Consider the following 26,111-nt stretch of genomic DNA (forward strand, 5'->3'; position numbering starts at 1 on the left):
AGGTTCCTGCCTGAGCTGTCTGTGCGCGTGGCGCCACCAGAGGGAGGCAGGGACCACGCAGAGAGGACTGGGCCGGGGAAGGGGGAAGAGGAGCTCAAACGTGCTCTTTAGCACCCATGCAAGTACAGCTGCAGGGGCGGCCAGTGACGGGCGGAAAGCCACCCAAGGCATCAAGAGTCCTCAGACCACAAAGCGGGGTGGACGGGAGAAGCAGGGCAGTGATCCCAGTGAGGGAAGGGAAGAAGGGACTGGGGCTCTGGAGGGGCTCCCGAGTTCCTGCTGAAGGCAAGGGGAAGAGCCGCGAGGAATGGGAAACCTGGAGACCCCAGAAGAGGAGATTCGGAGAGAAGACCAAGGGGACCTGCAGGGGAAAGCGGGTAAATGCGAGTGTGGCTGGGCGGCGCCCACACAGAAGCCAGAGCCCAGACCCCGGGCACCCTGCTGGCCTGACTGCAGGGCTCCCATCAGAGGCTGGCCCAGACTCCCCACAGGGAGAAGGCCCACACAGAATGCCAGGGCTCCTCTTCCGGAAAAGGCTCTGAAATGCGGCAGTGCCCCAGCCCGCCCCAACCCCTCTGCCTGCCCCGACCCGCACACCCCCACACCCCCCCACCCCCGCCCCAAAAGAGAGGACAGACCACAGAATATGAGAGGTTCTTTAATGTGAAACTGCTGTGAACTGGGGTGGGGAGGGGGCAAGAGAAGGGGAGAGGAAGCCCAGGCTGAGGGAGAACAGGAGGGAACCAGCTTGGCCACAGGTCCCGGGCTCCAAAGGCACCAGCTGCTTCTCCTGCGGGAAGGTGCTGGGCTCAACCTGGAAACAGAGCGGGGCCGGGGAGGAGCCTGAGGCCAGGGTCCGCCCCAGCCCTCCGGAAGAGCCCCGACTGTGGGAAGGGGTCTGGTGTGTGGAACACTCACTTCAAAGGCTCTGGAACTTGTCAGCCAGGGACAGGACGGCCGCTGAAACAGAGAGAGGCCTAAGCAGGCACTCCACCCACAGGGATCTAGAAGCCCGTGCCCCTGTCCCCGGGGGGGACGGCCTAGCCCTGCCCCTGGAAGCCCCTCCGGGCCCTGTGCAAGCAGCCCCGGGCCGGACTCAGTCACCCACCACCTGAATTCCGTGGGGGAAATGTTTTCTAAACGAGAACCAAACGTGCCAGTGGGTCTCCAGCTTTGGGGCATGTCGGAGCCACTCGGAACTCGTCAAATGAACCAACACACGGCAGCGGACAAGGCACACCAAGCAGCCGGTACAGGGAAAACCAAGGAGGCATCTCTGAGCGTCCCAATAGGAGGAGATCTCTAGGCCTCGTTCGCGTCGACAGTGCGCGCGTGCAGGGCAGACAACGCTTTCCTATTTGCACAGGCGCTGGGCTGTACCTGACAGCAGGCTCCAGGGCCAGGCCTGCTGGGCTCTCCTCCCCACGGGAACGTTGGTCCCTGTGAGGCCGCCTGCCCCTGCGCCCGCCAGCCCCACCCCGGGGCCCTGAGTCCTGCACTAAGACACCGCAGGCGGTCCCGGGGCCCCTGCCCCGGCCCCTGCCCCAGCCACCAGAGGTGCCTCATACCAAGGTGCTCTTTCAGGTCGCCTATTTCTCTCTGCAGCACGTGACACTAGGCCGGCAGACACCAGAGAAAGAGAAACGATTAGTATCTGCTGGCCTCCTCTCGCCTCGACCTCCCCTCTCCCCGGGACCCTACCTCCGAAACCCCAGCAGCTACACTGGCAGGGGCTCCTCGGGGAAAGGAGGTGCGCTCCCCCCGCGGGGTGCGGGATGGGGCGCGGAGGGGGACACGTATGTCAGCTGACCCTGCACACCGACCCCACCGTCTCGTTTGGGCCTGCATCTCTAGGAGCCGCGGAAGCAATACCCGAGGACAGCCCCGTGCTCCACGTGGTTGCTGCTGCCTTTGCCGTCCTGGAGGTCGGTCAAGTGGTTCCTGGTCACCTGAGCGGGAAGGAACAGGACGTCCAGCTTCCAAGGCTCCCAGGGAAGTGGAAAGTGAGGCAGCACCACCCTCTGCTGGCATGGACTTGCCCCTGCTCTGCCCCGCAGCTCCCATCTTCTCTCAGGGCCTGCCTCGCCTGTCCTGTTCCCCAGGGGCAGCCCCAGTGCCACTGTGCCCCCCAGGACTGGGGCCTGTGTGGGACTCTCCCAGAGCCGCAGCCACAGCCCGTGCCCCGGGATGAGCCCGCGGCCCAAGAGAACTCAGCAGAAAAGGCTTTGTCCCGCGGAGAGTCTACGTCCGGAGTCGCGGTTTGGGGCGCTGCTAAGGACTCGCGCCCCTGCAGAGTATGATGTGGCTGAAGGCCAGCCCCGTGCATGCCCCGCCTCCTTGGGAGAAGCTGCCTGGGTAGGCACCGAGGCCTGGGAGCAAGGCTGAGCCGCCAGCAGAGCCAGAGCCAGAGCCTTCCCTCCTTGTCCGCTCTCCCCTCACTCGCGGCTCACTCACCCAGAAGACTCACCGGAGGGTGCAGGCCCCCTGGGCACCGTATTTCCCTGGCTCCGGGCCAAGCACTGTGGGTTTCCCGCAACTTGGGGAGCGGCTCTGGTGTTGAGGTGGCCACTGCTGCCTTCTGGACGACGCACGCACCGACTACATGGCCCTGGTCTGTGTCCTGGAGGCTAAAGAACCATTTCTCACCCATTTGGACCGGGGATGTGAGAGCGTGTGAGAGAGTGTGAGTGTGAGAGTGGAGAGTGTGTGTGTGTGTGTGATGTGTGTGTGTGTGTGTGTGTGTGTGTCCGTGTCCGTACCCAGATGCGTTTAGAGGCTGGGGTGGGGCAGGGAACAGGCCAGGGAATTCAGAGGCTGATCTCATCAGCACTTTCGCCCTCAGTCAGCCCCAGGCCAGGAGGCAGAGCTGAGCTGGGGAGAACAGTGGGGCACTGAGAAAGCCCAGGTCTCCTGCAGAGAAGGCTTGGGGAACAGCTAGGAAGTAGGATCAGGAAGCCCGGGAGTCTGAACACGGAAGCTCTGCGGCCCAGACTTTTAAGGGGGCCCCGGGTCCCAACCAGCTACCAGTCCTCCCTTCCATCCCAGCTCCTCTCTGGGGGAGGGCGCAGGAAACAGGACCAGGGTCGAGAATGGTGGCCGGCAGACGCGCGCGGGCGCACACGCGCAAGCACCCCCCCCACACACACACACCCCCCCATGCAATGCTAGCTTCACGTTTCCCCTTCTACGACGACCCCCCTCCGGCAACCTAATGACCGAGGGTCCCCAGTGACCACCCCCGAGGGAAGGGCAGAGGGAGCATGGGTAAAGAAGTCCCCAATTGGGGTGGGGGCAGAGGCGGGGAGAGAGGAGGCGCAGGGCCTACTCACTTGGCCCCGCGGGGCTGGGTCGCTGTTTGGGTCAATATCTTCTCCCGCCACCTCCACCGGCTGAGACTCCGTTGTCCTCCCGGCCACAGATTTCTTCCCAGTGCCGGGCTGCTTGGACTGCTTGGCTCTCCTGCACCTCACAAGCAGCGGGACGTCAGAGACTGGCGGGAACGTGGCCGGGTCCAGGGGAGCTGCCGAGGCTCTCTGCCCCCAGGAAAGAAAGGTTCTCCCTTGGGCAACTTGTGAGGCAGCCCCCAGGGATTTCTTCTCCGGGGCCGCCTTCCTCCAGGGAGTCGCCCGGGACAGGACGCCGCCGGCGGCGGCCGCAGCAGCGGCCGCTGCCTGGTAGCTGGGCCTCTTCCCCCCCTTGCCCCAGACCACACACTCTACTTTCTTGGAGGAAGAGAAGTCCAGCTCTCCAACAGCCCGCCTCTCCACAGCCAAGGTGAACGCTCGGGCAGCGGAGGGCAGGAAAGAGCCCGGCACGTGGAGGAAATTCTCCCTGGCGGGGAAACTGGAGCGTCTGGGGGGGGTCCCCAGGATGCTCGGGGCCGTTGGGCTGGGCTTGGCCGCCTTCTCCGGGGCAAAGGCTCACCCTCGTCCGCTGTAGCTCGCTGGCCTCGTCTGATGGCTCGGGGTCGGAAGGCAGCCGGAACGGGCCTCCCGCCGAGGGCCGCCCGCGACTCGCAGGGCTGCCCAGCCTGCTCCTCCCGCCTCTTTTAGGGCTGCCCCAGGCCGGGCCGCCCTCGGGCCCAGGGAGCGGGAGCAGGGCGGCGGAAGCCGGCTGCGACGCCAGCCAGCTAAGGGCAGGCGCGCCGGGGCCGCCGGCACCTGGCTCGAGGCCCGCCCACACGGTGGAGCCTCGGGCGGCGCAGCTCTCCGGGGACCGGTATCTGCAGACGCCCCGCCGGGTCAGCTGCTGCACGACGTTCGCCGCGGCCCGCGGCGCCGGGCAGGACGCGCGGTCCGCCGCCGCGTCCCTGCCGTCGGCCGGGCAGCTGGGGCGGCCCCCGGGCTGGGGGAAGCCGCCCTCGCCCTCGCCGCTCCGCGGCGCCCCCAGAGCAGGGCCTAGACCGACTGCCCGCAGGGCTCCGGGCTCGGCGGGGCGGACGCCGGCCCGCGCCCCGCCCTCCGGGCCGAAACCCGCGCCCCAGACAGACCCCTCGTCGGGGGAGCTCATGTCGGGAGTCCGGGGGGGTCCCCGGCCGCCTCGCGGGAGACGATGGCCCCGGGCGCGCTGGGACGGGTGGCGGCGCGCGTGCGCGCGCAGCGGCGAGGCCTTGGGGGCGGCGGTGGGGGTGGGGGACGCCGGCCCTCCCCAGACGCGGCGCACGAGATCGCCTCAAACCACGCGCGGCTTGCGCGCGCCTTCGACGCCTGCGCCGCGCCCTTCGCGTGGGTCCGCCCCCGCCAACCAGCGTGCCCCTTGTGGGCCCGCCCCCCGAGGCCCTCCCCTATCGCGTCCAGGGCCCCTGGGGGCCTCCGAAGCCCCTCGCGGGCCGGCAGTGGGAAGCCCGTCCCGTGCCTGAGTGCGGCCGTCGGGGCGCTCGTCCCGCCTCTTCCGAACAGCCCGCCTCCCCGGCACAGGCTACCTTCCAGTAGCAGCCGCGGCTCTGAGCCCCGGTTTCCCGCGTACGGAGCGGGGCAAGGCTGGCCCCGGGCCCAGGGGGGCGTGCGGTGGGGCTTGTGAGGGGACACGGCAGGCCCCCGATGGGGCCCGTAGCGCACGAGGGATGGGCCGGCCTCTAGTCCACAAGATGTACGACCCCATAGGAGAATGGGCACAGGCAGCCCGCAGCCAGCCATCAGGGGTCGGCGTACTGTTTCCGCCGTAAAGGGCCAGAGAGCAAATGTTGTGTTTACGGCTGTAGGGTCCCTGTCGCAACTGCTCGAGGACGGTAGCTGCTCAAATCAGCCATGGTTGTGTGCTCAGGCCGGTTTGGGGGTTGGGCCGGGGTTTGCCCCGCGTCTCTCGGCCCCTCCCCCACTGCGAGTCAGTTCAAACGAGGGGGAATCCCAACACCCAGTGCTCGCCCCAAAGGGTGGTCAGCGTCGCTGGTCCTGGAGGCGAGACAGAAAGCCACAGATCGGTTTTCACACGCCACGTTTGCAACAATCCAAGACCTTCGCCCTTCTAAGGTGGGGGACGTCACGAGCAAACCCGTGCTTTTGACCGTCGCAGGGGGGCCTGGGGTGGGGAAGGGGCCCTGGTTGTGGCAGCGGGGCAGGAGAGACATTTGGGAGGGTCGTTTGGCAGCGTCCAGGAAAAGAAACTTCTCCCACGCGGACTCCGTCGGTGTCTGGCACTCTTCTGAGCGCCGTAGATAAGTAGTCACGCGTCCTCAGGACAAGCCTAGGATTCAAGTAGCCACTCGTACCGCCCTCTTATGGTGGAGGAAACAGGCCCCAAGAGGTTCGGCCAGTGGCCCAGGGTGGCTCGGCTTGTTGGGGTCAGTGGCAGGCTTCAAACCAGGCCGTCTGGCTGCAGAGTCCTCGCTTTTGCTATCGAACCTCTAGTGAGTTGGCTCACCCTTTGCAACGCAAGCCAATCTCACGCTAGGTGTAGTGGAAGAAAAGAGGACTTTATTTTGCACGGCGCTGAGCAAGGAGAAAGGGCGGCTAACGCTGAAATCCAAAACGCCCCGAAAAGCTAGAACTAAGAGTTTTTATTTGGGGTTTTAGGTAGGGGAGGGGGAGCATATGGCCCTTTTGGTCAGAGCTTTTCCACCAGCCTGTGTTTGGCCTTGACACTACGTGCAGAGAGGAGGGAGCCCGTGACCTTGCTGCTCAGCTGCTTTCCCACCAGCCTGTGGCTCCTTGTGGGGAGGAGATAGGGAATCCACGTGGTTGTCCTTGGCATTTGTCTCCATAAAGGCGGTTGGTGGGTTCTGAAGCCAGGAAGCCAGGGAGTAAGCAGGGAATGGGTGCTTTGGTTTTAACCACGTAGATGCTGGGTTTAACGATGGTGTAACCGAAAGTTCGGTCTCTGAACCCGATGCCTATCCAAATAACGAGAACAGAGTCTTGAGTGGAAGAGGAGAGGTTTTTACTGTGCCAGGCACAGGGAGCAAAGCAAGGGCTCATGCCTCAAAAATTGCCAGCTCCCCGATGAGGAATGGGTAGGGATTTTTATCTGGGGTTTTGGGTAGGGGAGGGGGGAACATGTAGCTTTTGTGCAGCTCGGTGCTTTCCCACCAGCCTGCGTTTGGCCTTGAGAGGCTGCTTGCAGCAAGGCAGGGGGGAGGGTGAGATAGGAGGATGGCAGGTGGGCGTCCTTCGCCGGTGTCTCGTCTTCTTGTTTGAGGCGGGTTCGAGCGCCGGGAGTCGGAGTCGAGGAGTTGAGGTCTGGGGAGCCTCCGCTCCTTGATACTCTTGAGACAGCGGCTTTCCTGGCAAACTCAAGGACACGTGATTAGCTAAACTTTAGTGTGCCTCCAACTCCAGGCCACCTGGGCTTTTAACAATTTGTAGCTCCCATTTGGTTGTAAAGCTCAAGGAGTCCAAGTTTAAAGAAACAGGTATTTGCATGTGAGTGGAGCTAGAGAAGCAGGAAAGGGGGTGGTGGGTTTTAGTTTTAACGCCGTATACGCTGGGTTCAATGTGGGGGAACTGATATCAGGGCTGATGTTAAGAGCCTGTAACACTGGGAAAGTGAAATCAGAGCTGGTATCAGTTTCCCCTATTTTATGTTCATCCCTCATTCTTGAGGGATTTGGGGCTGTGACCAATTCAGCTACTTACTTCCTGCTGAATTGGGGCCTAGGTGGTTTCATCTCACTGAACCAGTCTCTTAATAAGGTGGTGATGCAGGTGTGTCCCCAAAGTTGGGCCTGTGTCATGTAAGTAAGTAACCAGGTATCTAATAAGAAGTTTCCCCAGAGAAACAAAAAGAGAAAAACAAGGTTAACGGTTGGAGCAAATTGTAAACTAGTTCCTGAGCCCAGGAGGCAAGCAATCGAGATTCCTAGAAGTCAGGGTTGAAGCATCCTTTGCAGTTTGAAATGTCTCCCATGGTGTCATCGGGCACTCAGGTAGCTTTTCGAGTGGCTCACACAGCGGTAGACATGAATCTCTCTTAAGTTTATGTTAAGTCCTCCAGCTTCAGTTTGCAAGGCTTCAGGAAAAACGGGCAGGTTTAGTTTTCAGTGATTCTGAATGAAAATGATGGGAAAAAACCTGAAAATGTTGGTTTGGAGGCTTGTAGCCAGATGTTTCAGGAGACTAGAAGAATTCAGGATCCAGTCCAGTTAACAGATGTAACAAAGACCTCAGAGACAATTGACAGAACCAGAATCCAACATCTACACGTGTGTATTATAGTTTCTATTGAAACATAATCTTTCTCTCTAAAATCACCCTTTTATAAAGATAGCCAAATTAAGACTAACTGGTTTGCAAAATAAGTCAAGTTTTAAGAAGTTTGGCATAATTATTTACATAAGTGCAGCAAGAATAGTAATTGATTATATAGGCTCTTTTAAATCTGCTTTGCTGGAACCTTTTACGAAGAGCCTCGAGTTGAACTTCAGAGGCCTCTGAAGGTCAGGAAAACCAAGCCAAGGACTTGTCATCAGATTCCACCTGCAGTACCTACAGATTTGGGTGAATTCCTCTCTTCCTGAGGTTCCCCAAAATATTGAGGTTCCTCGCACCTGCCAGAGGGAGTGGCATTCTTTACTCAAACTTACCAGGTTACTGGGAAGCCATAAGCAAGGTACCAGGCCAATATTTCCAAGTGGCTTTCTTCCAGACAGTCCACCTTCATTCCTCAGAAGCTGTCTTGTCACATCTGAGCCTGTACGTCTTTCTCAAATGTGATGTTCCAGTCAAAGCCTCGGTATTATAACCCGTGTTTCCAGTTGTGTCCTGTTATAAGAAGAACAGATTGTTATTGGACTTATGCAAACAACCATATTGCCGTGAGAATAGGAGTACTTACCCACCAGGAGTATTTACATTTTGGAGGGCTCAGATAGGGAGAAAAAGATAAGTGCTTCAATCTTGCTTACAAATTGCTATAAATCGTGGTTCCTTAAGAGATTAGAGAAAAAGGTTTTCTTAAATCCGAAAAAAAACAAAGCATCAAAAATCAGCAATATGTCAAGCAAAAGGCCATAAAAATTATAATCATCCTCATCAGTTCATTCAGTCCCATGTAATTGGTTCTTGATCTCAATCTTCTGTCAGCAGTTTCATGAAGTCATCCGTTTCTCTGTTAGGGCTGTGTAATTTCCTACCCAGTTCAGTTTTGTAATCTGCAAGTTTATCGGAAACCTGTATTCTAGAGTGTTAGAGTCCTTTCCATGAATCTCTCTGAAGATGAAACATATTTGCGAAAACATCAGAGTAAAACAACTGTCTGTAAATAACAAAACATTCAAAAATGGTAATTGACAAAGACACTTGACCATTCTTGTGACGTATAATACTTTGAGCTAATAGCCAGAATCACGGCTGACAATCAGAACAGATCGGAATTTTAGATAACTTTTAAAATACTTACATCAATAACACTCATTCACAAAGTACCATTTAAGAGAGTTTATCATTACTGGTTTGACAACGCTTCCCGTGTAATCTGATATGCCAAATAAGCCTAATTAGCTTAGTGTTTTTTTCTTATAGGAAGAGAGCAGATCTCTCTGAGAAGTCTCAGTGGCCCTCTGAAAATTCCCAGAGAAACTGTTCCTCCTCTTCCAGGTCAAAAGAAAGCTTTTATTCAGGACTCGAATATTTTTGTGTGTCGGTGGGGGGAGCTTGTCAAAAATATTAAAAGCTTTAAAACATTTGTCCAGATAGGAAACAAAGCTCACCGTGAAACCATGTTCAGGTATCTATTCACAGTGACAACAGAAACAGTCGAGGGGAAACAGAGTTAAAATAGTCCAAAAAAACCCACCTTTGTATAGTCTTTTTATCAAGAGCAGTTTAAAACTTTAGGAAAATTATCCTTTCGAGAAAGAGGAGCCCCAGTTTTAATTTTGTACCAGTTTAATTTGACGTATAAATTTATTCAGTTAATAAATTCATTTTAATCACAGCCAACTTGACCACACATAAAACTCTTTAGGGTTTTACTTTCACAAACTTTGTGTTACTTTTTTTACATTCAAAATTTATCCCTGTACTTTAGGACAAATTTACCTTTCTTAACTCAAGAAACAAAAATATTCCCATTCTTTATACCATTCTTTATATTCTTTTTTTTACCGAAAACATACATTTTACTTTTCTTATACATGTGTGTTTTTTCATAGAAAGTTCCTCAGCACACGTAAAACATGTTTATCAATAAACCTAAGCTTTTTAGTTTCTTTGATATAAGAAACCAAAGGCAGACAAATCTATGCTTAGTAGTTAACCTTTACTATTTTATCTTATGTGGAAATGAGCCAGCTACCCAATAACTTTTATTATTTAACTTAACTTAGTAAAGCTATAAAGTTTAAGTTTGCAAACAGATTTTGGAAGCTGTTTTTTTTAAGTATGCAGACTATAAAACATAATTATTGTTCAAAAGTTTTTCAAAAAACTTTTATCCTTTTAATTTATCTAGTTTACCTGTCTTGAGCGACTATACTTAGGTCGTCTACAAAAACCTCATGAAAGATCAAACAAAATTAGCTATTATACTGAGTTATTAGTTTTGCTGATCTATTTTGTTAACAGAGATAACATGAGCTCATCTGACCAGTCAACCCAGGCTCTATGTCTGCATCGTATCCAGTGCTGATAACTCAGAGGACGGGGCTATTTTACATCAAATCAGCAAACTCAGATAGGCTTTCGTTTACCAAAGGTCAATTTGGATCATGTTAAATAACTTTGTCTTTTAGAAGTTTTGACATATTAATCAAAGACTGCATTTCATTGTGAATCCTGTCTTTTCTGAAAGAGAAGTCTCCCAGAATGGCCATTACAATTTTAAGTTATCTCAAAGGTTTACTTATTTTTACTTGCTTAATTTTAGATCAGGAGTTTCGGGGGAGCTGAAGTGAAGCTCAGCTTGCTGGGAAGCTCAGCAAGAGAGGAGAGAAAAGCAGCAGATTTGGCTTCAGCTGCTTATTTATTTATTTATTCAGCCTTTTATTTTCTCTTAAAGGGGCAGAAAAGTATTTCTGATTTTATTTAGAAGCCTCAAAAGATTAAAATAGGCTTTCCATTGTTGTAGCTGGCTTTTTCCATTGCATACATCAGTTTTGGTATGCTGAAATTGGCTCATTTTGGGCATATTAAAGTCAGATCGCCTTTAGCACGTCTAATTAACATAGCCTGTAAGGTGGATTTGTAAGCTTTTACAATATCAGGCAGGGCAAACGTTCCCCAGTGAGACATAATGTTTATCCCCACAACATGATCTATAATACAATCAGGAAAAAGAGCTGTAATCATTTTACATAACTCCCATTTAAATATACCAGTTTTTACAAACTTTTATCTTAATTTTTCAACTCTTAAGCCCCTAATTATAACTTATATTAGAAATTCCATTAGCAAGTTTTGGTATTACAATATTATGTAGGGAAGGCATTCCCGGTTAGACATAACATCTATCCCCCCCCATAAAACATCCAGGCAAAGTTGGTGTAACCTCTTTCTATAATATTACTTTAAACTCTTTTAATTTTTATAGTCTTAGCTACCTTAACAGCCTAACTGTTGCCCCAAACAGTTGTTGGTCAGGGTTTTTTTTATTGTGATTTCTGGCTCCTGACCTTTTTTCACTCACCTGTGGTGCAGCATGCCAACCTCTGACACCAGGTGCTGTGGAAGAAAGTAGGACTTTATTACGGCAGAGCTCTGAGACAAGAGAAAGGGCTGCTAACGCTGAAATGCCACACTCCCCAAAAAGCTAAAAGTAAGGGTTTCTATTTGGGGTTTTAGGTGGGGGGGGGCATATGGCCTTGTTGATCAGAGCTTTTCCACCAGCCTGCGTTTGGCCTTGAGACTACGTGCAGAGAGGAGAGAGCCCATGACCTTGCTGCTCAGCTGCTTTCCCGGCAGCCCATGGCTCCTTGTGGGGAGGAGATAACCAATCCACGTGGTTGTCCTTGGCCATTTGACTCCACAGCACATAGTGGATTCTGGAGCCAGGAAGCCAGGGAGTAAGCAGGGAATGGGTGCTTTGGTTTTAACTGCTGGGTTAAATGATGGGGCTATATGCTGGGTTTAATGATGGGAAGCTGAGATCACAGCAGGTATCACTTTCAGCAGTAAAGCTTAAAACTGAAAAAACGTCCATTGCCTCTATGACTGGGCACGTCCACTGCCAGATACATCTGGAGAGTCGCTGGTACGTGCAGTGTCCAAGGACACGTGCACGAGGATGTTGGTGATGGGGAACACTGGGAGCACTCTAAACTCCCAGCAGTAAGGAAATGGATGAATGCAACGTGGCCTGTGCATCCAAGAGATGAAAACGCCGCAGTCAGAGGAAGGCATGAGGCATGTTCACGGCTTTCAGAAGCATCCTTGTGACTGCATTCAGGAAGTTGCAGACCAAGGGATTTGGGTACACGTTTGTAAATTAAAACAACAATGACGACGACAACAAACCAATCCCATACAGTGTTTGAGAATACATATACGTGGATGTACCAGAATGTTTTAAAGGTCTGGAAGGGCCCACAAAGAAGGCCTAACGGAGGTGGTGGCAGTGGTGGGGAGGTGCCAGCTGTCTGTCCCATTTTCCTGAAACTGCCGGTTGCCAGCTTCCCTGGCCTGAGCTATCGTGATATCTGGGAAGTGGCCCCTCCCTTGCTTTCTGTAAGGCCCTCCGGGGTTAGAATTGCCCCTTTTTGCCACCCAGTCCCTACTCCACAGCCCTCCAGTCCTTCCCTACATTCCTTCCTCTCTTTCCCATTCATACTCCTCTGTCTTCCCGTTGCCTCTCCCTCCTGCGTCCTACTCTGGCTGATCTCCAAGAGAGGCCTGGGGTGTCTGGACGCCTGTTGCCTGCAGGAACTCAAAGGCCCGATTCCTCTGGGTCTGCCCCTGAGAACCCTACCGTGCCGGAGAAGCTTACAGAGCCGGGGCGATTGGGAGCACTCTACATCTGCCATGAGCCTCCTCAAGGGTGCCCCCCAACAGTCACTGCCTATGTGTGGCAGTACCCTCTCCCACCTCTCCCCATGCCTTTTAGGGACTTGGTGTGCTACTTCCCGCATGCTGAAATGGGTAACGGAGGATATAGCGAAATCTGTCCCCACCTCATCCTAGAGAACATTACTGATGCATCCAGTCAGACGCCTCTGGCATCCCTCTCAGCATTTCCATTCCTTCTCTCCCTCCCTCCCGCTCTGCCATAGAGAGAATCCTAGAACGTCTTCACACCATCTCCACTCTCTTCGTCCCTGCAGCTCTCCTACCTCCTCTTCCCCTGAATCCTATAGGTCTCCAATGGTGTCACTAACGTCTGCTTAACACCCACTACCATGCTCACCAGGATCTGATATTGGTTTTTACGTAGTTTCTTGGCCTTTTTCCATCCCAGAGGGGTTCAGAGGGTCCACTTGGCCTTCCCCACTTGGTTGCTCTTACCTCCCAGACCAATGACCCAATGCGGGGTTATTGCTCCAACTGCCAAGCGTATCACTTGCAATTGTCAACTTGTGGACTGGAGAAATGACCACCGTATTGGTTCATGGACCCAGTCAGCTCACCTTGAGCTGATCTCTATCCCCAACTCCTTTTATTACCAGGGCTTGACAGGCCCCACTCCCCCACAAGGCCCATCGTGACACTTTGGGCCTCTGGGACCAGTGTCAGCTCAGACCCTGTGTCCAATAGTCCTAGAAGTGTCTGGATAGTCCTCTTTCCTCTGATAAGTGGCAGTCATTCCCTTTAGTGAAGGACAACAGCATCATAACAGTACATATAGTCACCTCCTTGTTCTCGGATCCTTCCTCCTTAGGACTCATCCACCTCTTCAGACAGTGGGGCTGGCCTCAAACTTCCTCAGAACCCGGAACTGAAAGAGAGATTTTGACTTTTTCCTGGGACAAACACCCTCCTTCTCTTGCGTTCTTGCCTTTTTCTGGCTGTAGTTGCCCCTAGGAAGATTTGCTGTCTGAACCGTCTTCTCAGCTCCTTGCCAGTCAAGTACTCTTGACTGCTCCTCTGACCTTGCCGGTTGTTACTGGAGATGTGGTCTCCTGGTGTCTCTTGGTTAAGAGTTGCCCTCTGCCCTCTATTGCTTCAGAATTCCATCATGCCAGGGGACGGTAATGACCCGAGGCTGGGACCACTTTCCTTCCATCATCCGCCTCGGCCTGGGGAAGCGAGCAACCACTGAACTTCTTAGTGATCCTGGGGCACCCCTCACCAGAACACTCTCGATAGCTTTGGTGAATGGTGTGTCCTCTTGGCCCTCCCGCGGAACGTAACCATCAGGCGACATGACTGGCCTCACATTTTCTATCCGTTCCAGCATGCCTGCATCACTCAACCTTTTGGTTCCTTCCTCTACCATCTACCGGTCCAAGGCAGGCATTTCCACTTCTGTTCATGTGGGCCGTCACTTTCGTAAAGCTTCTAAGGGCCACCTTTGGCAGTGACTTTCCACCATCTCCTGGAGTCCTTGCCAGCGTGTTAAATCCCGTGACATGAGAAAGTGCCTCCGCTCAGTAAAACTTGTTTATCCAGTCTTATATTTCAGTCCTATTAGTCCAGCACTCTCAAAATCCAATCTCAGGAATATTCCCCTGCTTCTGCCAGTAGAGGGTGGGTGGCTATTTCTTGCAACTCCCTTGCTGTGTAATTTCTTTTCTCCCGTATCTGGCTTGGCATATCCCCAGAGAGGTTATGGAGAGGAGGTGGGGTTTTCCCTGGGAGGGGCACCTGTGGCTTTGTGGGGCAGTAGACTCTAGCATCTACCAGCACAGGGAAGGTGCTAGCTCTTGCTAGGTGAGGAAGGGCCACCCTGCAAGCACTGAGGCCTCAGGGGGCGGGTCCCTGGAACAAAGGAATCAAACGGTACATTAGAACATATCTATTTAACACAAAAGATGGTCATCATGGTGGAATAGAGGAACAAGAACATGAGGAACGTATAAAACTCACAGAAAATAACAGGTGTAAATCTACGTATATTATGAATGCATTAAACACTTAAATCTAAAGGTAGAGATTGTCAACCTGATATAAGCACAGGATTCAACTATATGCTCTCGACGGGGGATACACTGTAGATTTAAGGGCATAAATCCACTGAGAGTAAAAGGACAGGAAAAGGATACACCAAGAATTCAGCAACGAAAAGGGTACTCTAGTGGCCACAATAATACCAGACAAAGTGAAGCTTTAAGACAGAGAATGTTACTAGAGACAAAATTGGACATTGTTCAATGACAAAAGGATCCACTGATCAGGGAGATATAACAGTTTTAAACCTAAATGCACACAACAACAGAGCTTCAAAATATATACAACAGAACTTGACAAAATTGATGGGAGAAATAGAAGAATTCAACAATAGTAGCTGGAGGCTTTAATACTCCACTCTCAAAGAGTTGATAGAAGAACTAGACAGAAAACTAGCAAGGATATAGAAGACTTGAACAACAGTCTCTATTAACTCAAGCTAGCTGACATCGGTAAAACACTTCATTCAACAACAGTGGAATACTGTTCACATGCTTTTCAAGTCCATATCGATCATTTTCCTTGATAAAACACATCGAGGGCTGTGAAACTAGTCTTAATAACTCTAAAGCGATGTAAATTATGCAAAGGGTTTAGCCCTATGGTGTTAGAGATGTGCGAGAGACGACAGTATCGCTTAAGAAGCCTTCAAGGAAAGTAATGATCTTAGGGAACAGCCAGCTTTCGGTTAAGCAAGAAGATGAGGCGAACCTCTAGAGAGGTTGAGGATTTGGTGGTACTCGCTGGTCACGGACCATCTTCACTCTCACCTGATGACCTTGCTTCCCATTTCCCTGAGGACATAGGGCACTCACAAGAAAACTTCTCTCCTTCCTCATAAATGTTTTCCTCTCTTTGGGATCATTTGTATCAGCATACGGTCACGTCATTTCTCCTAACTTGAGAAACTCTCCTGATCCCACTTTCCCTTTGAGCTACCTTACGTTTCCCTGCTCAGCTTTAAAAGAAAAACCCCTGGAAAACAGTTGTGTGTACTCACTGTATCAAATTCCTCTCCTCCCATTCACTCTTCCTCTTCTTTTTTTTTTTTTTTCATTTAAAAAACCTTTATTGAATGCTTACCATGTGCTAGTAAGTGTTCTAAGACCTGGGACTATATCAGTGAACAAGACAGATCAAGTTCCTGCTCTAAGGGAACGTGCATTTCTGTCATAGGCCTATCAGCAGTATTTTCCAAATCTTCAAATATGTTCATTCCTTTCTTCTTGCAGATCGCTTTCCCAGATCGTGCTCCAACCTTTATTGGTTGCCAAGGGTGCTGCATCGATCGAGAACATCCCTTTGCCAAGGCTGTAAGTGGGATCTTCTGTTTACTGGAACCCATTTTTTTTTTTTTAGTTTACTACAATGTTTTTGACAGGACACCTCTGCCAGGAGCATTCTGAGAGGACGTATATGGGAGATTTCTTTTGAGACTTTGCAGGAGCAAAGTGTGTCTTTATGTCCTACTTAATTGATAGCTAGATATGTAATTTCAGGCTGGGAATTTTCACTAAGGATATTAAAGGCATTAATCCACTGTTTCTTTGCCTTTCAATGTCACTTTTGAGAAGGCTGGCATTATGTTGAATGCTATTATGTTTCCCTGTCCTTTCTATGTGACCCATTAAAAGTTTTTTTAATACAACGTATTTGAAATTATTATAGTAAAATAATGATTGTTTTTTGGTTTTCAGTATCATGAATTTTAACATGTGGATACATTCATCACTACAATCAGGATTCAAAACCGGTTTCATCGCCCCCAAAACCTCCCTCATTCTGCCCCTTTGTTGTCAAACTTCCTCCCCATCTGAACCTCTGAGAACCAGTGATCTGTTTCCCTTCCCTATAGTTTTACCTTTTCCAGAGTGTTGTACAAACATAATCATACTGTATGTAACCTTTTGAGACTGGCTTGTTTCATTTAGCATAATGCATTTGTGATTTATCCAAGTTGTGCACATATCAATTGTACCTTCATTTCTATTGCCAGGTAATACGCTAATGCACGGATGTACCAGAGGTTGTTTATTCGTTTATCTATTGAAGGACATCTTGATTGCTTTCAGTTTTTAGTGATTATGAATAAGATTGCTACGAACATTCATGCACAGGTCTTTTTAGTAAACATAAGTTTTCCTTTATCTAGGGTAAGCTCCCAGGAATGGGATTGCTGGGTCTTATGGGAATTGTATGTTCACTTTTGTAAGAAAGTGGAAAACTGCTTTCCAGAGACACTGCACCATTTCCTTCAAATCTTCCCCCGTACTCCGTATTGTTGGTGCTTTTTGTTTCAGCTATTCTAATAGGTGTGTAGTGGTATCTCATTGTGGTTTTAATTTGCATTTTCATAATGGCTAATGTTGAATGTCTTTTCATGTGCTTATTTGCCATCCTTACATCCTCTTTGGTGAAGGGTGTCGAAGTTCTTTTCCCATTTTTTTAATTGAGCTATTCATTTACTTACTTTTGCGTTTTGAGATTCTTTGTATATTCTATAAATTCTACATCTTATTTGGATGTGTAATTTAAAAATATTTTCTTGTAATGTGTATTTCTCTTTTCATTCTCTTAACAGGTGTTTTTGAGAATAAAATTTTTTAATTTTGATGAAGTCAATTTAACACTTTTTTTCTTATGATTTCTTATAGTTCATGCTTTTGGTGTTGTCTAAAAGTTCTGCATCTATTTCCATGTCATGAAGAATTTCTCCTATGTTTTCTTCTAAAAGTAATATAGCTTTATATTTTATATTTACATATATGACCTATTTTGACTTAAGTTTTAAATAAAGTGTGAGTTATAAGTTCAAATTATTATTATTATTTTGCATATGGATACCTAAATGTTGCAATGCCATTTTTGAAAAGACTATGCCTTATCCAATGTTTTTCTTTTGTACATTTTTCAAAAATCAGTTGGCAGTACTATTTCTGGAATCACTCGTGTTCCATTGATTCATGTGTCTATCTCTTCACTAATATCACATTGTCTTAATTATTGTAGCATTATAGTAAGTCTTAAAAGCAGGTAGTGTAATTCCTCCAATTATGTTCTTTTAAAAATTGTTTTAGTTATTCTAGTTGCTTTGCCTTTCTATATAAATTTTAGGATCATCTTATCTATATCTACAAAAATCCTGCTGCTATTTTAATTCTATTATATTAAATCTGTAGATTAGTTTGAGGAGAATTGATAACTGTACTATGCTGTATGTTCCAATCCATTAGTATGGTATGTCTTTCCATTTAATTAGGTCTTCTGGGTTTCTTTCATCAGCATTTTGTGATTTTCAGAATGTAGATCTTATATATATTTTGTTAGATTTATCCCTAAATATTTCATGTTTTGGAAATATTGTAAATTATATTGGTTTTTAAATTTTTGGTTTCCATTTGTACATTTATCGTATATGGAAGTACAATTGATTTTTGTGTAGTGATGCTGTATCCTATGATCTTACTAAACTCATTTGTTATAGGAATTTTTTATAGATTTCATAGGATTTTCTATGTAGATAATCATTTTTTCTATGAATACAGACACTTTCATTTCTTCCTTTCCTATTGGAATGCCTTTTATTTATTTTTCTTGAATTATTATACTAGCTAGGATTTCTAGTATGATGTTGAATAGGAGTGGTAAGTACAGACATCCTTGCCTTGTTCTAGATCTTAGGGAGGAAACATTCAGTTTTTCACTATTAAGTATGATGTTAGCTGTAGGTTTTTTATAGATGCCCTTTATCAGGTAGGAAGTACCTTTCTATTCATAGTTTGCTGAGAGGTTTTGTGTGTGTGTGAGGAAGATTGTCCCTGAGCTAACATCTGTTGCCAATCTTCCTCTTTTTGCTTGAGGAAGATTGTCACTGAGCTAACATCTGTGCCAACCTTCTTCTATTTTGTATGTGGAATGCTGATGCAGCATGGCTTGATGAGCAGTGTGTGTAGGTCAGTGCCTGGGCTCCAAACCCACGAACCCCGGGCTGCTGAAGCAGAGTGTATGAACTTAAACACTGCACCACCAGGCCGGCCCCTATTGAGAGTTTTTATCTTGAGTGGATGTCAAAGGCTTTTTCTTCATCAGTTGTCATGATAATGTGATTTTTCTTTTATAAACAATTAATATAATGGATTTACTTGATTATTTTACAAACATTGAGCAAGGCTTGCATTGCTGGGATAAACTCCACTTGTTTGAGATATATTTTTCCATGTATACATTGTTGGATTTGATTTGCTAATATTTTCTTGAGGATTTTTATGTCTATGCTCATGAGAGTTGTTGGTCTGTAGTTTCTTGCTTGCTTCCTTTTTTTATTGTCTTTGCTTGGTTTTGGTATCAGGGTAATGCTGGCCTCATAATAGGAGATGGGAAGTGTTCTCTCCTGTTCAATTTTGGGGAAGATAGTTTGTAAAATTGATTTTAATTCTTTAAATGTATGGTAGAATTCACCAGTAAAACCATCTGGGCCTGTGGTTTTCTTTTTTGGAAGGTATTTAACTATGAATTCATTTTCTTTATAAGAGTATTCATGTTATCTATTTGATCTTGGATGAATTTTAATAAGTTGAGGTTTTGAAGATGTCAGTCTATTTCTTCTGAGTTGTTGAATTTATGCATATTGAGTTATCCATAGTATCACATATTTTTTTTCTATTTGATGAATATCAGTGTGTTTTCTGTATTCCTGGGATTTGGAAATATCCCAGTAAGGTGATTTTTTATGATGTGAATTTTGCTGCGTACTTAGCATACTCTTTCATCCTGAAGATTTGTGTCCTTCAATTCCAGGAACTTTTCTTGTCTGGTCAATTTTGGCTGCATAACAGAATGCCATAGTCTGGGTAGCTTACAAATGACACAAATTTATTTCTCACTGCTCTGGAGGCTAGAAAGTCCAAGATCAAGGCACCAGAAGATTTGGCATCTGGTGAGAGCCCGCTTCCTGGTTCATAGACAGCATCTTCTCACTGGGTCCTCACATGGCAGAAGAGGCAAGGGAGCTCACTGGGGTCTCTTTTATAAGGGATCTAATCCCATCCACGAGGGCTCCACCCTCATGACCTAACCACCTCCCCAAAGCCCCACTTCCAAGTACTATCACATTGTGGATTAGGTTTTAACCTATGAATTTTTGGGGGACACAAACATTCAGTGTATAGCATTGTCTTATTTTTATCTCCCCAGAGTTTTCTTTTTTCTCTCCTTTTAGAATTGCTAGCTTTTCCGTGCTGCCAAACCCTCTACCTTTCACAAAGCCAAGAGCACCCTTGCTAGAGCTGCAGACTGGATTTTCTGGATTGAGTATGAAAGTTTCTTATCTTTTCTCTTCTATTATCCATCTCACTGTCCTCTTTCCATTACTTCTGGGTTATTTCTGCAACTTTAGTTTTCAACCTTTCATTTGAAGTTTCTTGCTTGTTTGTTTGACCTCCGTCTTCTATTTTAGTTTCTATAAGCTCTTTTTATTCTGTTTCTCTTTTAGAGCATGGATGCAGCATTTTCTCTCATTTCTCTAGGATATTAACTAGAGGTCTTGGGGTTCATGAGTGTTTTTTTAAAAAAATGTTTTTCTGTTCCCCATATTATGTCCATTTCCTCTGGATTCCACTTTTCTGTTTGTTTTGGTTTCCTGTATGTTGGAGATCTTATTCAAATACCATAGGATCCCTGGAAGTCCATTAATATTAAATTTTGAAGCACTAAAATGCTGCCTGGAATCTGCATTTGTGTAAGCAGTGTTTGACCACACACTCTTCCACCACACACTGCTAGTGATTTCAAATTTGAACTACTCTTCTTTCTTTATTTTTTAAACTTTTTTATTGTGAAAAGTAATGCACATAAGATGATCACCAAACTCAATGAATGATCAGAAAGCAAACACCTTTGTAACCATCACATAAGTCAAGAAATAGAACATTCCCAGTACTGAGATGCTTCCCCTGTGTCCCTTCTCAATCAATTTGGCTCACACTTACCCAAAGGTAACAGCTATCTTAACTTTTCTGGTAATCACTTTTTTTTTTCTTTAGAGTCTTACCACCAGTAGTAGGGAGCACTCTTAAACATTAGAGCAAATTTTTTCTCTTTTTTTTAACTTTATACACATGGAATCTTACTGTATATGTGGTTGTGGGTCTGGTTGTGTGGTAGACAGAATGAGGGCCCTTTAAACATGTCCACGTTCTAATCTGTGAAACTTGTGACAATGTTTGGTCACATGGCAAAGGTGAATTGAGGTAGCAGATGGAATTAAGGTTGTTAATCAGCCAACTTTAAGATAGGGAGATTATTCTGGCTTATTTGGGTGGACTCACTGTAATCACAAGGGTCCTTAAAAGTGGAAGAGGGAGGCAGAAGAGCAAGAACCAGAGAGATGGTAGCATGAGAAGGACTCAGTACATTTTTGACTTTGAAGATGAAGGAGGCTACAAGCCAAGGGCTGCAGGCAGCCTCTAGAAGCTGGAAGTCAAGGAAATGTATTCTTCCCTAGAGGTTCCAGAAGGAACAGAACCCTGCCACCACCTTGATTTCAGCCCAGTGAGACCTGTGTTGGACTTCTGATCTCCAGAACTATAAGGCAATAAATTCGTATTAAGCTACTTAGTTTGCGGCAATTTTTTATAGCAGCAATAGGAAACTAATGCAAGTTGCTTTTTCTCAGCATTATATTTTTGAGATTTGTCCGTGTTGTGATTGGTAGCTATAGTTATTCATTTTCATTCCTCTATAGCAGAGGTATGCAAACTATGGCCCACAGACCAAATCTGGCCTGGTATCAGTTTTTGTACGGTCTTTGAATTAAGGACGATTTTTACATTTTTGAATGGTTTGAAAAAATTACACGAAGAATAATATTTTGTGAAATACACACTTTAGTGTCCATAAATAAAGTTTTATTGAAACAAAGTCACCCTCAGTTACTAATATATTGTCTATGGATGCATTCATGCTACAATGGCAAAATTGAGTAGTTGCAGCAGAGACCATATGGCCTGCAAAGTCTAAATTATTTGCTACCAGGCCCTTTATGTAAAAAGGTAGCTGACCCTTTCTCTGTAGCTGTGTTGTCCAATAATACTTTCTGCAATGACGGAAATGTTTTGTATCTATATTGTACAATTGGTACCCATTAACGACATGAGGCTATCAAATATTTGAAATGTAGCTAATGTTACTGAGGAACTAGATTTTTAAACTTTATTTTAATTAATTTAAATGTAAGGAGCCACATGTGGCTAGTGGCCACTGTTTTGGATACTGCAGCTCTAAAGTGTTCCACTGTATGAATATGCCATAATTTATTTACCCATTTTACTGTTGATGGGCATTTGGGTTGTTTCCAGTTTGTCAATATTATGAATAAGCCTCTTATAACTCTTCTTGCATATGTCTTTGATTCCACATATCTGTGACCTTTTGTATATATGACTTTGTGAATATACCATGAACAGCATGTGAGAATTCCACTACTTCTACATCCTCACCAACTAGGAAGTGTCAATATTTTTTATTTTAGCCATTCTGGTGGACATTTATCTGTATCACATTGGAGTTTACAGATGCATTTTCTGGTTCTTAATGAGGTTGAGAACTTTTTCATATATTAATTGTTTCAATGGTAGGACCTAGAACACTTTATTTCCGTGAACCATCCCTCCTAACTTGCATGCTACTGTTAAGTATTTTAACTTTCCTCAGATATTTAAACCCTACAAGATATTATTATTATTATCATCATCAGTAGTCTTTTTTAAATTTCTCTCCTCCTCCTCTCATTTATCTTTTTCATTTTCTTCATTCCTTCCTGAATCTCTGACTTCCCATCTAGAATCATTTTCCTTATGCCTAAAGAAAAACCTTTAGTATTTATTTTAGTGCTGGTTTACTGATGGTGAATTCTCTCAGGTTTTGTCTGTCTGAAAATGTTGTCATCTCAACTTAATTATTTAAGGATATTTTTGCTGAGTATAGAATTGTAGGTTGGCGGTTATTGTTTTTCAACACTTGACGATATTATTCCACTTTCTTCTGGCTTTTATTGTTTTTGTTGATAAGTCAGCTATTAGTTTTATTTTTCCTTTCAAGTTAATCTTTTATCCTCTGGATTTTTTTTAGTTAAAAAGTTTTAAAATCTGTTAAAATATACATAATGTAAAATTTACTATGTTAACCATTTTTTTTAAAGATTTTATTTTTTTCCTTTTTCTCCCCAAAGCTCCCCGGTACATAGTTGTATATTCTTCATTGTGGGTCCTTCTAGTTGTCACATGTGGGATGCTGCTTCAGCGTGGTTTGATGAGCAGTGCCATGTCCGCACCCAGGATTCGAACCAACAAAACACTGGGCCGCCTGCAGCAGAGCGCGTGAACTTAACCGCTTGGCCATGGGGCCAGCCCCCTATGTTAACCATTTTTAAGTGTATAGTTTGGTAGTGTTAAGTACATTCATGTTGTTGTGCAACCAATCTCCATAATTCTTCATCTTGCAAAACTGAAACTCTATACCCATTAAACAATCCTCCTAAGCTCCTGGAAACTACCCTTATTCTTTCTGTCCCTATGAATTTGGCTATTCTAGGTACCTCATAGTGGAATTATGCAGTGTTTGTCTTTTTGTAACTGGTTTATTTCACTTAACATAATGTCCTCAAGATTTATCCATGTTATAGCGTGTGTGAGAATTTCACCCCTTTTTAAGGCTGAATAATATTCCATTGTATGGATATACAACATTTTTATTTTATTCATCTATCAATGGACTCTTGGGTTGCTTCCAACTTTTGGCTATTGTGAACAGTGCTGCTATAAACATAGGTGGACAAATACCTCTTCAAGACGCTGCTTCCAATTCTTTTGAATATAAACTCAGAAGTGGGATTCCTGGATCAAATGATAATTTTATTTTTAACATAGATGAACTTTAATATTTGATGAACTACCATACTCTTTCTCTGGATGTTTTTAAGATTTTCTCTTTTCTTTTTGTTTTTAGCAGTTTCTCTATAAAGTGCCTAGATTTGTTTTCCTTTTCATTTATATTGCTTGTGGATCATAGGGATTCTAGAATCATGTCTGGATATCTTTTCTCAATTTTAGAAATTTATTTCTACAAACACTTTGCTCCATCCTTTCTCCTTCTGGGAGTCCAAGTACACACACGTTAGACTCTCACACTGTATCCCTTTGTCTTTTACCCTATCTTCCGTGTTTTTTATATTTATGTCTCTCTGAGATTCATTCTGGATATTTTTCTAACCTATCTTTGAGTTTACTAATTCTCTCTTCTATTGTATTTGATCTGTTATTACACTTATCCACTGAGTTCTTAACTTTATGTATTGTAATTTTGAGTTATAGATTTTCCATTTGGTTCTTTTATTATAGTTTCCTGTTCTCTGCCAATATTCTAAAACTTGTCATTTATTTCTTGAATATATTAGCATATAAAATACTTTTGCTTTTAGTGGAATGGAAATACGTTAATGATACAGTGTTGAATGAAAAAAAGTGGGTTTCAAAACCTTATATGTAACACACAGCTAACATCATACTCATGGTGAAACCTTGGAAGCTTTCCCCCTAAGATCAAGAACAAGACAAGAATTCCTACTTTCACCACTGATATTTAAAATTGTATTATAAATTCTAGCCAGAGAAATTAGGTGGAAGAATAAATTAAAACATACAAATTGGAAAAGAAGAAGTAAAACTAATTCTATTCCTAGATGACATGGTCCTATATAAGGAAATCCCAAAGAATCTGCAAAACAGCAAAGATGCAGGGTACAAGATCAACACTCAAAAATCAGTCGTGTGTCTATGTACCAGCAGTGAAAAATCAAAAAAGGAAATTAAGAAAACAATTCCATTTACAATAGCATCCAATAGAATAAAATATCTAGGGACAAATTTAACCAAGAAGGTTAAAGACTTAAATACTGAAAACTATAAAACATTCCTGAAATAAATTAACTATGACACAAATCAGTGGAAATCCATCCCATATTCATGGATTGGAAGACTTAATATTGTTAAGATGCCAACAGTGCCCAAAGCAATCTACAGATTGAGTGCAATCTCTAGCAAAGTTACAATGACCTTTTTTTCAGGAAATGGAAAAGTCAATCCTCAAATTCATATGGAATTGCAAGGGACTCCAAATAGCCAAAACAATCTCAGAAAAGAGGAATAAAGCTTAAGAACTTAGCGATTTAGAAACTTATACAAAGCTAGAGTAATTAAAGCAATGTAGTCCTGGCACAAGGATAGACATATAGACAAATGGAATAGAATTGAGAGTCTAGATATAAACTACCACATCTATGGCCAATTAATTTTCAGCAAGGGTGTCAAGACCATTCAATGGGGAAAGAAGGCTCTCTTTAACAGATGGTGATGGGAAAACTGGATAGTCAAATGCAAAAGAGTGAAGTTTGACCCCTACCACATACAAAAATTAACTCAAAATGAATCAAACACCTAAATATAAGTATTAAAACGACAAAATTCTTAGAAGAAAACATAGCAGTCAATATTAATGACCTTAGATTTGTTGATGCATTCTCAGATATGGCATCAAAAATAGGGGCAACAAAAGAAAAAATAAATTGGACTTCATCAAAATTAAAATTTTTGTGCATCAAAGGAAATTGTTAAGTGAAGAGGCAACCTATAGAATGGGATAAAATATTTTCAAATCTTATATCTGATGAGTTTAATATCCAGAGTATACAAAGAACTACTACAGCTCAACAGTAAAAAGACAAACAACTCTATTAAAAATGGGCAAAGCTTTTGAAAAAGCATTACTCTAAAGAAGATATACAAATGGCCAGTAAGCACAGGAGAAGATGCTTAACATCGTTAGTCATTAGGTAAATGCAAGTCAAAACCACAGTGAGATACCACTTCACACCTACCAGGATGGATATAATAGAAAAAAACCCCAGAAAATAGCAAGTGCTGGCAAAGATGTGGAGAAGTTGTACATTGCTGGCAGGAATGTAAAATGGTGTGGCTGCTGTGAAAAACAGTCTGTTAGTTCCTTAAAAGATTAAACACAGAGTTGCCACGTGACCCAGCAATTCTACTACTAAGTATACACCCAAAAGAATTGAAAAAAGGTATCAGTTACTTTTACACCAATGTTCATCACAGGATTATTCACATTAGCCAAAAGGTGGGAATAACCCAGTGTCCATTAACAGGTGAATAGATAAACACAATGTGATATATAATACTATGGAATATTATTCAGCCATTAAAATGAATGAAGTACAGATACATACTACAACATGAATAAACCTTGAAAACATTATGCTAAGCAACACAAGAGGACAAATATTGTATGATTCTACTTATCTGAAATATCTAGAGTTGGCAAAGGCATATAGACAGAAAGTAGATTAGAGGTACCTGGGGCTTGGGGAAGGTGGAAATGGGGAGTTATTGCTTAACGGTGATAGGGTTTTTGTTTTAGATGATAAAAAAAGTTTTGGAAACAGATAGTGGTGATGGTTGCACAATATTGTGGATGTAATTAATGCCACTGAATTATACACTTAAAATCATTAAAATCACAAATATTATGTTATATATGTTTTACTACAATAAAAATAATTCCAAAAAA

At 45.3% G+C, this 26,111-nt stretch overlaps 1 protein-coding gene and 1 long non-coding RNA gene across 2 annotated transcripts; both read right to left on the reverse strand.

The window, feature by feature from the left end:
- Positions 1-642: 642 nt before the first annotated feature.
- LOC103566575 (uncharacterized protein CXorf49-like) lies at positions 643-4,623 on the reverse strand. The gene is made up of 7 exons (XM_070603681.1): positions 3,925-4,623; positions 3,330-3,533; positions 2,468-2,627; positions 1,873-1,949; positions 1,569-1,614; positions 919-960; positions 643-843 (listed from the first exon to the last, which is right to left on the reverse strand). Exons 1-6 carry the CDS (start codon positions 4,507-4,509, stop codon positions 920-922), a joined length of 1,113 nt encoding a protein of 370 aa, XP_070459782.1. The 5' UTR covers positions 4,510-4,623; the 3' UTR covers positions 643-843; position 919.
- A 1,357-nt stretch (positions 4,624-5,980) lies between these two features.
- Positions 5,981-11,173, reverse strand: LOC139080927 (uncharacterized). Its single transcript, XR_011535793.1, has 3 exons — positions 11,059-11,173; positions 8,018-8,195; positions 5,981-6,726 (listed from the first exon to the last, which is right to left on the reverse strand). It is a non-coding gene; the product is annotated as an uncharacterized lncRNA (long non-coding RNA).
- Positions 11,174-26,111: the final 14,938 nt, after the last annotated feature.

Source organism: Equus przewalskii, chromosome X (genome assembly GCF_037783145.1).
Source record: "Equus przewalskii isolate Varuska chromosome X, EquPr2, whole genome shotgun sequence".
In the NCBI taxonomy this organism is placed as follows: domain Eukaryota; kingdom Metazoa; phylum Chordata; class Mammalia; order Perissodactyla; family Equidae; genus Equus; species Equus przewalskii.